Source organism: Diplotaxodon limnothrissa, linkage group LG23, assembly GCF_057381915.1.
Source record: "Diplotaxodon limnothrissa isolate DT_005_m linkage group LG23, D_limnothrissa_male_GT1.1, whole genome shotgun sequence".
Classification (NCBI taxonomy): domain Eukaryota; kingdom Metazoa; phylum Chordata; class Actinopteri; order Cichliformes; family Cichlidae; genus Diplotaxodon; species Diplotaxodon limnothrissa.
The window spans coordinates 6,010,816-6,026,065 of record NC_140617.1 but is presented as its reverse complement, the minus strand read 5'-3'; the positions used below and the strand labels follow the sequence as shown (position 1 = coordinate 6,026,065).

The window sequence follows — 15,250 nt, the reverse complement described above, 5'->3', positions numbered from 1 at the left end:
TTGACCCACAAATTCCACCTGAACTCACCTTGTTTAAAGCATGCACAGGAATAGTCGGTGCATCTATGTCTTTGAGATCTCTCTCTGCATCAAATTTCAGGTCATTGGATATGCTGAACCTGAGGGAAAAGACAGGGGAAATTAGCCGACTTTGACATACAGTAAATCTACTGTGCATAAACAGGATATATCATGCAGGTGGACAAAAATCCCAATCAGAAAATCGATCTATTTTTTAATCATAGCCCGCATTAGTCATGTCCTTTTTTCCCCTCAGAAGTGTTTTTCTTGACTCTAACCTTTTGAGGCCTCATGGAACAGGTGACTCTTAACCTACTTTGCATTGCTTTTCTAGAAGCTCACATTTACTGATAAAAGGAGATGTTTGGTCTTAATATTGGTAGAAACTGAATGTAGGAATCCAAATGAAAGTAATTTCTGTCTCCAGTTTAACCTTCTGAACTCCCTTATATAGTTTTGAAATTACACCGAGCTCACATTATAAATATTTTCCGTAGGCCGATTTCAAATGCCCTATGACTTTACCAAAACTGTTCATGTGATTTTGTAATGAAGAAGTCAAGAAAAGGTCACCAAATAACTCACGTAGTCTTTCCGTTTTCTGAAAATTGCTAAGAGTGCTTTAATTAAAACGGCAGACTATGCAGACAGGCCTCTTACTGGCCCATCTGTTGTAGCATGTTTATCACTCTTACCATAGTGCTTTTTTTCTTCCCTTAAGGTAGTTCTCCAGGATGATTCCTGCCACAGTGCGTCCCTTTCCGACCCCTGCCCCATCTCCGATCAGAAAGCCGGCCCTCTGCTTGTTCTGGAGGATCACCTCATGTTGCTGAGGGTGCATAAGGAACGAATGATGATCAATATGCCTCCAGAGTCACGCCATTAAAAGTGCTTCATGTATTGTGTGCTGGTATGTGTACCTGGCAGGCGTATATGATAGCCTCTAGCTGCAGAGCAGACAGCAGACCATTTTTAATAGTTGACTCGGGGATGGACAGAGTGTATGTGATGTCAGGAGGAGGGACACTGGATAGAGTGTTTGTTTCCACCACTATGTCAGGATGAGAAATTCCTATAGTGGCTGAAGAGAAGAGGAAAAAAACATGTTAACCATAAACTGAGTGTCATGTTGTATTAGGGGGAAAAAGGCAGACAAATTAATGGGTGAACTGATGTTGAAGTTCATTCAAGTGGCCTACATTTGGAAGGTTTGTACTCAGCGTATGTGTCTACATGTCCCAGTTCCTCTGCTTCTTCTTCCTCGGCCTCCTCTTCCTCTTCTGTTGCTGCCTGGGTTGTCTGAGGCTGGAAGCACCACAGAGACTTCAGTAATGTAATCACAACAGCAAGCGTTGCATTTGGGAATAATATTTTGTTGTTTCAGCTTAGGTGAAGACAAGTTAGGAGAGAGAAAACTGCTGAAATTTAGAAGTAGGTGAGCAGTTAGTATGACGATAATGCACACTGGAAAAGTTCCTTAAGAAGGAATATTAACCAGAAAATTAGCAAAATAACAAGTGAATAAAATGCATGAAGCCAATTAAAGGAGATTGAATTGAGAGATTTGAAAAATGTAGTCAAGCAGACAAAAGACAGAGAGAGTGGAAACGGAGAGGACCTCTTTTTGACAGTCAGCTGAATATTACAATGCCTCTTTTCCTGTCAAAGTAATCTCTGTTTTTTATGTAATGTACATTTGTGGCATGTACAATATGCCGCCATGCTTTTGTCACCTGTGGTAATACAGATGGTAGACAGGAGCATTACAATTTACCTTATGAAGTTTTGCTAAATTCAACGGGACCCCCAGATGAGAGCCATGTTAAGTTTTCAGTGTAAAACATCTAAAAGATGCACTCAAAAAAATGAATTGCCCTCCTAAACATGAAGCAGTAATTTTGAATAAAATGCAACTGAAATATGTAAAAATCTAATGTTTATTTATTCAAATAATGAATCAGTAAGGGAAATATGCTGGGTATTAACTAAACATATACGAATCAATTAAATTTAATTGGACCAGATTCCATTAAATTTAGTGTTTTACATTGAACTAATATAACACAATGGAATTACATGGAAATCAAATTACTTCAAGACAGGATTTTGGGCATATTTTTTGAGTGAACTGCTGCAGCTGCTGCAAATAAGACCTAAAACATAATCTATATTTTATATATGATTCCCATATATGATTACTGATGAGTAAGCTCAAGGAGTTTAACTTTAACATCAGACTGGAGAGGTTAACGTGACTACCTGGAATCCTCCTAAAGGTGGGGTGCTGATAATAGCAGATATATCCTCCAAACTTGCCAAGCCTTGAAACCTGCTGGTGCCATTCTGCTGTCAAAAAAACATAAAATAAAGAAATACAAACTCAAATAAAACACTGTGCCTAAGAAGGATTAAAGCAAAGAAAGTCGAGAGTAATCTGCCTGTGCATTTGTGTCTATATGCATGTGCACGAGAGCGATGGGGCACTCTCCTAAAGCTGCACTAAACAAAATGCATTTTATTTGACTGGCAGTGAAAAGCCAGCAATGACAACAACAACAACAATGAAAGGAAGATAAAGGCATGGGAAATATAGTCTGGGAAATATAATGAACGAAATGAGGGCAGAATGAAAAGGGAAAAAATAAAAAGGCTTTCAGAAAGCAGGGAAAATAAATGTACTCTGATCATATCAAAAAGATATCCACGGACCCATCTAATTCAAAGAGAGCTTAACAGGAATGAAACTGCAGGCTAGAGGAACAACTATTGAAAACAAAGTTGCTTTCCTCGGGACACTGATTTAGAGAGCATGAAAGTGCATGCATACTCCTAATTTGTCTACAACAGAGAAAACAGTTAAAAAATGTAATGACCAAAGAGAAATGTTTAACAACAACAAATTTTATCTAATGGATACAAACATAATTCCTGAATGAAAAGACGAGACACTGGTCATTGCAAACAGCAACAGCGTAAACCGTAAAATCAACTGGGAAAACCATTGTTCAACCTCGGCACCAAATGACTCTCCTGCTATATGTAATAAGAATTCAATATGAATAAAATAACTGTGTCATTTCCACCAGTGCTCAGAGGTTTAACGGCTTAAATATGTGAGATTAAATACCATCACATCGGTGCGTAGTTGAAGGTTTCACTGTACAATGAATTAAACGCAAAAAACTACACATTAACAAACGTACTGGTAGCTAGGTAGGTGGTAAAATGGTGTGCTAACAGCACAGAAAGATGATAATGATATTAGATAAGAAAGACAGTAGATATGCACCAAAAGATATGCTGCACAGTTACTATATGAGAGCTGTGTCTGCTGCTTAGAAGTTTTTAATTCACAGCTTATACTTCATAAGAATGGACTTGTGCACAGCCACAACATGAAAATCCCAACTTAGAGTGGAACACTAAATCAACATTATATTATGCTCCAAGTACTTTACACTACAAGCCACATTCACCCATTAAAACAGCGCTTTATCTATCTCACATCCACAGCTCCAGCTAATTTAGACTCACCAATTAACCTCACATGGATGTCTTTGGAATGTGGGAGGAAACTGGAGGTGACAGTGCTAACCACTTCACCGCCAGGCTGCAGACGCAGTCGTAAGGCAGGAAAGCACTAGTGTTTACGGGATACAATGGACAATATAACCCTTAGCTACTGTTTGTTATTCGATGCCAACTTCCCCCAGTGAAGACATACGTATGCTGAGGCAAACAAGTCTGTTGCATATCATATCTGTAAGAGGTAAAGGTGTGGTAACCAGTTTTTCTGGTAATGACATGTGAGCGAGTGCTTGTTACTGACCTCTAACTGGCTCTGTGCTGGTGTGGTGGTACTAGTGCTGACGTCCCAGATTGTGGGCACTGTGTCCAGGTTCTCTGCATTGATGAAGGACTGGGTATCAGCATACTCCGACAGTGAGTCAGTCGGAGAGGAGAACAGAGAGTTTGTGGAGATGTCATCAAGGCAGGGCAGGTCCTGCAGGCAAAGAAAAAACGGGACGAGGTGTTAAAGGTAAACTCTAAAACGGGACAAAATTTAGGGCAGAGAGTTCAGTAGATCTCTAAATAAAGAAACAATATTTATACCCACATCCAGACACGGTCCCTCACCATCAAGCTTTATGCAACATAAAGGGGGCGCAACAAAAGCTTTTTTTAAAAATGTAACAGACACGGCACCAATACCAAACAGCAAAAGAAAAAAGGTGTGGCCCAAACAAAATATAATTACACACAGATGTGAGAATGAGCACGTGAAGTAGAACGTGAGGGGAAGGCACAATAAGGCTGCTTGTGTGTATGTTTGTCATTTCAGCTATGGCTGCCTTCCAGTCGCGCCTCTATTCATATCGTTTCCAAACCATTAGCATGCCATGTTCCTTAACTAGCCCCTCACAGGCACCCCTAGGCCCCCTGAGACTTATAAACATGTATTTGGAGAGATAGGAATTGAATGACAACAAGAAACTCAACAGAGGAGAAATCTCTTTGTGACGTCCATAAATGAGTCGGTGTATAAATACACTCTGGGCAATGTATGGAGATTCCCACAACACACTGTTCCCCATACACCCACTAGGGGACCACGAGGCAACTGTGAATACTTCCCCAAAGAGACTAACGTGCTTATTTGGAAATTTGGGAAAATTTCAACATTTCTCCAAATGTTGATACCCCCCACCACCAATATTGTTATATGGCCACAGGTGATCTCTGTTAAAACACAATAAGCTCTAAGGACTGAAGATGGCTTTGTGGGAAGAACAATACTATGCTTACAGAACAAAAGTAAGAAAAAAAAGTCCATAATCATGCAGAATCATTAGCTGAGCTGCTGACTCAGTCCTAACAATCCGGTAGGACTGATTAATACTGAGAAGCTGCAGGAACTTCTGTCATGGCTGTCTGTTAGCCATTACTCACAGTTCAACAGAAAATGTTTCACAAGCATGAGAGGACTAGACGTAGAGCTCAAAGTGTTAACATGACAACATCACGTAGGAATGGTGAACAGGAAGGACTATAAACAGCAAACAGAGAAAAAGTGGCTCTGCCCCACATTTGCTTACATACATATTTGTGTATTTTGTCTTTGTGATATTAGAGAAACAAAGCAACTTATTAACCTATTATGTGGATGTTTGTGGATTGTAAAGTGCACTAAGCTTATCAGTGTTTACTGCTCACTTTATGCTCTACAGCTCCCTCCCTGTTCCTTTCTCTTTCCTTTTCTCCTCATGTTTGTGTATGTGTGCGCTTCCTGAGGGCAAGATCAGGCATGAGCTCTGCAATCAGACTCTCCAAAGTTCTTCTAGCCTACGGACAGCTGACTGGAACAACTGGCTTTTGTATGGAGAAAGAGTTGTAGATAAGAGTGGGTGTCCTATACTACCACTCCCAAACACGCAACTTGGTCACTTTATATCACTTTTATATCACGTATCCGTTTACTAGTTTGTTTCTCTATTCTATCAACTATGTGACTTTCTACCTCATGCTATTCCGTGTCCTAATTCCCTTCCCTGCTCCCTCCATTCTGTGCAATTCTGACTTGGGATAAATGAATAAACAACAAGGCTTGGAAAAAGGACACAGTGTCACCAGAGGCATCGTTCCACTGAGGCATAATTGCGGAAACACACGCATAAGCGCAGACACACGTATAAAAATTATTAAGTATTGCCTGTCTTTCTTACAACACACTTAACCACAAATTTGATAAAATGTTACAAGATGAGTTTAGATACAAATACAGACCTGATGAACAAACAACACAAAAGAAAACCCCCTAAATATAATCTAATCTGAGTTACACCTACAGCTGTCATATTAGCTTTCCTCATAAAGCCGGTTAGGGTTATGAAACTCTCAAAACCTTAACGATTCTTATTTTGCACATCACCATGAATTCAATCAAGCTTGAAAAGAAAACAAGGGCTAATTTAATTTATTCTACAAAAATGGCTAATTTGTATGCCAGCTGTTTATTGCTTAGCGCCACATTATGATGAGACTTCTCGGTTTTCTGCATCTTGTAAAACCATGTAACATTATGTGCTTTGCTGTTGCAGTGTTGTTATATTAAGACAACCAAAATGATACAGAGGAATCACAGAAAACTGCGGCAGTCTGGTGGGTGCTAACCCAGACATGTCCAACCTCAGAACCATGCTAATCGAGTTGTTAAGCAGAGCGTAACAGAGGCAGCAGTGTTTGTCCCCCGGCAGGCCTATACCCAGGGCTACTCCATCTACTGCTCCTAACACTGGGCCCTGCCAAGCAGAGATAAGGTTTGAATTCCAACTGCTCTGATGGTAATCTGGCTCCTTCCACAGCTCACAGCCTTACAATCATATAACTGCTAATCCTGCCTCACACTTTCTCCTTTGCACTCTTTGTATCTGTTGCGCAATAAAACAAATATCTGTGTGTGTGTGTGTTTTTTTGTGGCCAAATTACACATTTTATTTTATTTTCATGGAATAGGTGGGAAAAAAACTGTGTTTGTACAACAGCGAAACATGTGAAAGTCCATGCACATGCTTTTTCACATCATCTGTCCACCATCCTGTTTTTTGCTTTTCACATGTTCCTCTTTCACTTCAGCTTCTTCTCTGCTGTGAATTGTGAAGCCAGTATTATATCCTCTCTTTACAGTAAAGTTGAAACCCTCAACACATGCAGTCATCCATTTGACCAAATGCCTGCAACAATGACTCCCAATTACCTTACTGCAAGAAGCTTTGTATGGAAGCTACCGGCACATATGAACACGAACACTGAACATCATGTATCCACAGCAGTAAATTGTACTTGAGTATCTGGATAATAACAGTTATCTGTCTGTTGATGATTAATGTAGGCACATGGCAGTGAAAAACAACCTCAAAGAGCCTTTCCAGCACACGAGATGCCTGCAGAGCAGTAGAAGTTGGTGTTTGTGGTTGAAGATGGTGGTTATCAGCTCTAAGAATCAGAACTGGAAAAATACACTTCTAAACATAACCGCCCACCAGCAGCTTAGCTTCTTTATTTCCCTAATCTGCTACAGTTGATGCATTTATTGCATGACGAGTAACCTTAAACAGTTTCACACAATCTCCAGCCCTTACAAAAAAATCCCAGTGAGTCCATAATCGTAAGATGTGAAAACAAAATTTAGGCTAGAATAAATATTAGCCAACATATTACGGTAAGGAGAAGTATTTATCTGTCCTTCACACACACACACACACACACACACACACACACACACACACACACACACACACACACACACACTGCAGTTGCCATGACAGAAGGAAGGAACAGCCGTTTCTAATATAATGACCACACTGTCAATAATTAGCCCTGATGATAAACTCATGCAGTGTCATACAGAGGACTCTAGCAGCCCTGTCTTTTACTTAGCTTTATAAGCACATCAGTTTACAAATATTTCTCTTCCTTTTAAATGAAAACGCCCTTTTGGAATACTAAGGATTATCAGACACAAACCCTTCTCAAACACATCATTAAAATAATATTTTAAAGGATGCTGCCAGTATTTCCAGTCATGACATCGTAAACCGTTTTTACACAAGGTGTCTATTTTTATTTGTTTATTTTCCTTTTTAGTTTTGAATGGTCAGTTCCTCTGTTTTGTTGTTGTTTTCATTACTAAGTCTAATGTTATCCAAGGACAGCCACATACCTCCCGTAACACACAGGGTGTTGTCAGCTGTCTCTTTTCACTGGTGTTTTCTTTGGCATGCGGGAAGTGCTGACAACAGTTGATATCCCGACAATAGTGCAATAAAAAGGAAAAATATTATTACCGATTTCAAGCTAGTAAAAGCAGTAATTTATTGAAAAAATTAATCATCTGCATTTAGTAATGTAATACTACCACAGCTTTACCCCGCTACCAAAACACAACCTTAACGTAAGAGCTACTGTATACTGTCCCAGGCCACGTCCTGCTAAACTCAATAACCTCTCAATACAAGGCCACGCTGAACCTCAGCCAGGCCAGGCCCAGGGCTTTCCCCTCCTACACACTGCCAGCTTGGCTAAATTTTCCAAGGCCAGGAAACAAGTCACCCTGGCCTCCCACTTACCCTACACACCCACACATGTACACAAACACACATGCACACCTCAAATAACCTCACGAACACAACCTACATTTCTGTCATCTCCTGCTTATTCACTATCCCAAGCTCTAAATGTCCATCCCCCTTGTTTCTCATCCCCGGCAACTTTGTCTCTCTGCCCCTTTGGGCATCTCTTCAATGTTTAGTTTTGTTTTCCAGCAAAAACTCAGCTGCAAGAAGATTGTCTGTGTAATCCAACACATGACTGATTGATATGGATGTAGCTCAAGCTCAACTGTCTCTGGATTAAGCACAGCCCCTTTTCAGCCCTGTCTTAATATCCTACAGAATGCTTTAAGATCATGAAAATACTGGTGTACCAATATTAGTAACAGTAGTAGTGGGAGGGTTAGACGTGTGAGAGTCACACCACACTCTGGAGACTGATAGTTGTAAAAGCTAATAAAATGCCAAGTTCTTGGTAATGTCAGTAGTGTAAAATGACTGTGTAAGCCAGCATGACCCTGTCAACAAGCCAAGTAGGTGTACTGAAATCTTATCTGTCAGATTGTGTGGTCTGTTTATGTGGATGCAGTGATGGGATAGAGTTTTCATATAATCCACAGCACCCCTATGATCAGCTGACTGGAACAACCCGAGACTGATCTCACTGGGGTCAGCTGTTGACCTTATCCATGCAGTCAACAGAACCTGACTGATGATGTTTGTGTGCCTTCTTAAGATGTGGGTCTGGGGCCAGTAACTGAAAAGCCACTACTGGTGTCTCTCATTCTCTGTGGATTATGTTATGCCAAACTGTCTGCATGTCAGACAGCCCTGACATATCTACCGGACTGTGACTTTAATAGCACGGCTGTAAGCTTTTCCTTTTCCTTGACCCCATACAGCTTAAGGCTGGTGCTGACCTTAAAAAAAAATCAAGTTCTTTGATTAACTTGCTGTTGAAAAAGGGCTTCTTTGATTTTTAGCATTAAATGAATTTGTGGACAGAAGGTTCTGTCTTTTGACATGCAGACATAAATCAGCTTAACCAGAAACAGAGCTTTGATCAAGGAGCCAATTTGTCAAAAAGCCACTTTATTTCTGTACACATGGAAAGTTTTACATCTGTTCTGGTCTATAAGACCTTTTAGTCACACAACCTCCCAACCAAAGAAAATATATTCAAACACTTTTAAATGTCAGCCACTGTCAACAAAATGCATTCAAGTTCAGCAGCTTCGCAGCTCACAAAGAGCTCTCCTCAGGATCCTCCCTAAGTGGAAGTCGACCTTTGACCACATTTCATTAATCAGTGCTAATAAAGAAAACCTAACCCAGTGGACTTTCTCTGACAGAACTTAGTACATTTTCTATTTTAGGGTGAAAAGTCTGATTAGTAATCAGCTATTTCTGTTCTATATTCCTTTTTAAAGGTTAAAGGTCAGAGCGATTGTTTCCTTGTTTAGCCAGCAGACAGTCTGGTCTAATCTGCACCAGACTAACCTATGCTAATCAAAGGGGTATATTCAGTCCAAATACCTCCTGACAGGCAGGCCTTCATGTTGTGCAAAGTCTGACTCAAGAAAGCCAGCTTGTTACTTACAACCCTAGTGTTTTCATGTGTTCTGGAAAATAAAAGGATGCCGTGTCTAGTGTCCCCAGCTGGACGGTTCTTCTGCCTGTAGGGGAGCCTAAGGTTCACACGGAGCTGGGTACTAGAAACTAAAAGGGGTAAATTTTAGCAAAACCAGTTGATCTAAAAAACTAATTACTTTCCTAGCAATAAAATCAAGTAAAGGCAAAGTAGTTAAAGATAAGAATGAGAAGACAGGAAGTCATCTACAGAGGGTGAGCTGACACAAAGCAAATTGTAGTCAAAGAAAAAAAAAATAGGGAAAAGGGGGTGGGGTCAATAGTATTTACAGAGGCTACTCTTCTCAGTACATTTTCTAAACATCTTTCTACAATTCTTCTGTAGATTAAAGCCATCTAAGAGTCCACTAACTCTTTGTCTAAGACGGACTCTATAATGTTGAGATCAGGGATCTATGGGGGGCACAATATGCTGCAGGGACTCCTTATTATTCAGGTCACTGAAGACAGATCGTCATGATCGCGGCTACATGCTTGGGCTTGCTGTCATGCTGCAGCACGAATATGAGACCAGCGAGCTACATTGTTGATTGTAAGGGTTCATAGATAAGAAATGAAACGTTTGTACAACACTATGCAACTCAAAGCAAGACAAGATTCTGAACATGTTTGTGAGACAAAAAAAACAAAAACCGGTGAAAAAACGCACATTAAAGTGACTCACTCAGAATCACACTGTGTGTCTGTTTTTGTGTTCTATGTGGGCCTGCGTGCTCAGAGCTGAGAAAAGTGGATGTAAGGGGAGTGTTGACGCAAGATGACAGAAATTTCAACACAGCATACCACGAAGCACTTGCAACAGAGGTAAATCCTCTGATTTGAAACAGTCGCATTCAAAATAGAGAGGATTTAAAATTGTTTTAAAACTTGTTATAGGGGAATAATCTATACTAGATGCATATGGTAAGTTACTGCTTTAAAAGGTAAAATATTATTGGTATTATAAAGTATAGCCTAAGCTAATATTCAAAGCATAGTCTAGGAAAAGTTTTTCTCTTAAGAAGAAAGGAAGTCTGCAGATGTATGAAATCAAAAATGTACTTCAAATAACCTTCCTCTCATCTTGTACATGACACACACCCACACTTTGACACCTTTTGTCAGTTGAGTACCTTGTGCACAATGAGCCTGTAAGGTACGGACTTTGATTTTGTTCCCGATCAAGGAACACCTGCAACACTTTTTCTCCTGGCTATCCAACGAAATCAGAACTTTCTATAAAACAATATGTCCAATATGTCACTTTCACACTTAACACATCTGGTAAGGGACACAGAAACCCTTAGCAATTTTCATCCTACATGAAGCCAAAACAATTAAAAACTTATGGTGCTGTTCAAATGCCTTTATTTATTTAAAAGAAACTGACCCAGCACTTCTATATCAACCGTATTCTAACAATATTCCAGAGCATGTAAAAAGAGTATCTCAGCCATCGCCTAACCATCTCTGATTTACTTACTGTTAGTTCAGACAATAACAGCCAACAGACAAGATCAAGGGTAGACGGGTCCACAATGCCACGAAACCGAATCCTTTCTATGATATAACAGTGCTGCTATAATACAATAACCTGATAATAAATCCTAAACTAGCCTCGTAATAAGCATGCCCCAGTGGGGCATTTTACAAAAAGTTAAAAGAGTTTCCAAATATGTTTGAAACAAGTTTCTCACATTAAGTTTAATAACATAGTATTTTATTCAAGTTTGTACCAGAGGACTTTTAATTATGCCTTGCTCTAACAGGCAAACGGTCCGGGAAATGCAAAAGCTCTTGAATGGAACGAATGATCACAAAACAGTTATACATGTTCATTAGTCTATTCTATTTAATTGTGTTTCATAAAAAAAATACTATTACCGGTAACTTCATTTTGGCGACACAGTTTTAGGACTCTAAAAAATAATGTGCTGAGTTTTCTCATTTTAGTATTACTACGCTGACAGTCATGTTGTTCTAACGGCTGTCTTCCTTTCCGTATGCTGTCGTAGTTTTTCAATCTTGTATCCTGTGTCGTAGTAGAAACATTACTAGCCAGAAATAATTAGCTTGAATGTCCCCTGGTTAAGTTGTCTGTTCACCTAGCACCACTCTAAAATACTGCGATTACAACTGGCAGTGAAATGTGATATTTTTTTGATATAATGCTGCTTTCAATCAAACCCATTTATGCACTGCTACATACAAAAAGACAGCATGCATGTGAAGCGAGGCACCAACCTGCAGCCTAAGAAAACTGCACATTTTGCAACCAACCTTTGTCTTCTTTTATCAGTGACCCAGTACCCCCCTCCCCACACACACACACACACACACACACACACACACACACACACACACACACACACACACACACTCCCCGAAGCACTCACTTAATCTCACCATCATTGTTTATTCACTTCCCGTCAAGTACACGCCTGGGGTCACACTTGAGGTTGAACGTAATACCAGGAAACTGACAACATGTGCCCACCGAGAGGCTTCCCTGCACCTTAAATGACAGGTTCACAGTCTTGCAATGTAACAGTAATTAGTACCTTAAATAAGAAACAAGCTCTAGAACAAGAGGTTCTAGGTTTGGATAAACTTTTACTACAGATTTCTCCATGCGTTCAAGTTTGAATTTGATCAAACAGGTGGCCACACTTTAGTATGCTAAACTCTGACTCTCTAAATGGTCACTGTGTATTGGAGGGAAGGCCACAGCAAATAATGTGCAGATGTGCAGCTGACTTTTGTGTTAGAAAGATGATTAAATACTGTGTGCCTAAGATTTTTTCATGCACTGATAATATCCATGCATGATGTTTTTTTCTCTTTTTTAATATGATTAAAATGTGTAAATTCCTTGGAACTCATGACTGGACCCTTTTTCAATTTTTGCTGAAAGAAGAAATGCTGACATGGGATTAGCCAACTGACTTAATCAGAAATTCACTGGTAATGGGCTCAGCAAGCCTTTCCCCAAATCAAGTCATTAAATTTGCCACATTTTCACTGACACCGTGCAGTCTAATGAATCATAATTCAAAAAATAATGATGGTCTATTTACAATCCAGCACAACAATGGCCAAATTTAATAGTCATCCACAAAACCGGCAAGACTGCCATTTAGCCTGACAAGATATCAGGTTCTAGCACTTAGTGGTAGACAGCGTGGAGTGTGGCACATAATAATTTGTCAGAGTTTGTGGCCGTGTGCAGCAGATGATTGGCTGGCAGACTGGTCTGTCGGCAAAAAATATTCATAAACTGATCTAAAAACTAACAGACCATCTTTCATAATCATTTACTCTAAGACAGTTAAATAGGGAAGCAAAAAGCTTAAAGATATAATGAACAAAGATGAGGTAACCTTCTTTCTTTCAATAGAATTAATCATATTCGTGCTCTACACCAATTTCAGTCTTGGTGTAGGGCATAATCAGAGACATATCTCAATCTTGTTCAGGAAACAAGCATTTGTAAGCGCTACTACAAACTAATTTAAGAAGTTTTTAAAATACATCTTAATATAGTACGAATTTGTCAGCTGTCAGAAGTGTCTCAATACAGTTACTTTACAAACAGATCAAATCCAAAGAAGGCCAAGCCCATATAAAAAACCCTATACTACAATAAAAGAAACAACATAGGCCTGTCTCCTTCAGCGCTGTTTTTAGAGGAAGCGTTTATAAAATTAATTCAAGGAAGTTGAAATTAAAAATACAACGATGGCTGGGTAATGAACTGTTATCAAGTTCCATGACAGGGACAATAAAAACTCTTCACAATAACAGCCTACAGTTAGTCACGAGGCTTTTCTATTCATAGTATTCAAGGGCTGATCGTGACATTAGAAAATAAAAACGGCGAGTGCTTAAATCAACACTCTTCATTCAACTTAAAATATATGACAACAAGATGCAAACAGTACCTTTGGTAGCGGTTTTCCCAGCTGAGCATAAAATTTAGTCCAGAACTGCATGAGAGACATGGATCCAACAGCTGCAGTTTGGGGGAGTAAAATATACACACACATACGCTCCTGCTTCACCTTGAATCCCTGAACTGGACAGTCTCTTCCATGTGTTGATCAAAGTGTTGGTAATCACTTTACAGCTGGTGCGCTCCCACCCAGCACAGGACTCTCACTAGCCCCTTCACAATTCCTCTATGGTTCAGAGCACACATCTGCCTCTACCACAGATCTGCTGTGGGCAATGAGCTCACACCTACAACCTCTCACAAACAGAGATACAAGCAACTCTAAAACATACTTCCTGCTTCACCAGGACTGTCAGGTATTTGCATAAGGGGTTTAGTCATAGTGATTGTGGACTAGTTCCTCTGAGCTCAAAAAGGTGGTTGGAGAGCGAGTGAGAACAGAGGAGGAGGGGAGGGGAGAGGTGGGGAGAAGAGGGAGGGAGGAGGGGAGGAGCTTTCAGGAAATGATGCTTTTGTTGGTAAGTGACTAGAGTTACTGGCAGTAGGGCCTATTTTACTGTACATGGTGTAACTCAACCGCATTTGTAGTGTAAACAGTATTGCGCTCTGGACCTGGCCTCTCCTCACACACTGCTGCTTACTGCTATGTTTAATGGGACTCGGCCACTATTTAATCATTATTATATTTAGAGGCCAAATCCCTGCCTGGCTTGCTGTCTTACTTCATACTCTTTTTTTGTGACTCTTTATCTAGAAAGATTCATTTTTAGGCCAGTCACTATTCTTTTAATAAATGCTGATTAATATAAGGTAAATATTAATACACACAAAAGCTAACAAAGGCAGATGCAACAAGTTGTCAAATAAGCTTTCTGGGAAGGGTGTGTCAGGTATGACAGGACACCTTTTTTCAGATATAACAGCACAGAATAGGATATAGTTTTCGATCAAGAGAGCTTCTTCTACAACCATTAAAGAGATTTTATGAAAAAAAGAAAAAACAGCCGAGATTGTTAAAAGTGCGTGTTTTCAATCTCACGGGGTCTTTCAAAGATTAGCCTATCTGCACACCTATTCATAAAAAGTTATTACTGCTTACTGGAACTATGGGTGTGATTGTAAAATGCAAACAACAAAAAAAAACAACAATATTCTGGGAATCTGACTGCTTATCAAAGGCAGCAACGTGCCACTTTTTCTAAAACAAGAGCAATGTTAACTGTCCAACTGTCCATCATAAAGGAAAACATTGTGGTATTTAAAAAGAGAAATAATGTGATTTATGTGAAACACGGGGGGCCTATTTGTACACCCAGCTTCCAGGAATACATGATATCAAGCATGGAGAGGTACTGTAATGTCCATCTTCACTGAATTGAAGGGGAGTCAGGCTCTCAGAGACAGAGTGGCGCCTGTCCATGGTGTCATCATTGTATGACTGGGAATCCTCTGAATAATTTGTGTATGTATGTGAGTCTGGGTGTGTGCGTGTGTTTCATTTCACATGGAAGGCCACTGGGGAGAAATTAATCATTGATGT

General features: G+C 39.8%; 1 protein-coding gene across 5 annotated transcripts in view; it reads right to left on the bottom strand.

Annotated features, from left to right (window-relative positions):
- sbno2b (strawberry notch homolog 2b) overlaps positions 1-15,250 on the bottom strand; it is a 64,915-nt gene that overhangs the window by 13,152 nt on the left and 36,513 nt on the right. For 2 of the 5 annotated variants that reach the window (XM_085348310.1, XM_085348312.1), the window contains exons 5-10: positions 3,851-4,024; positions 2,281-2,367; positions 1,221-1,326; positions 942-1,102; positions 717-850; positions 29-119 (exon numbers count right to left, since the gene is read on the bottom strand). In XM_085348310.1, the coding sequence (XP_085204436.1) occupies positions 29-119; positions 717-850; positions 942-1,102; positions 1,221-1,326; positions 2,281-2,367; positions 3,851-4,024 (753 nt within the window). Of the gene's footprint in view, positions 1-28; positions 120-716; positions 851-941; positions 1,103-1,220; positions 1,327-2,280; positions 2,368-3,850; positions 4,025-13,699; positions 14,551-15,250 lie in introns of those variants that run through there. The other 3 variants (XM_085348315.1, XM_085348313.1, XM_085348314.1) reach the window with 3 other exon arrangements.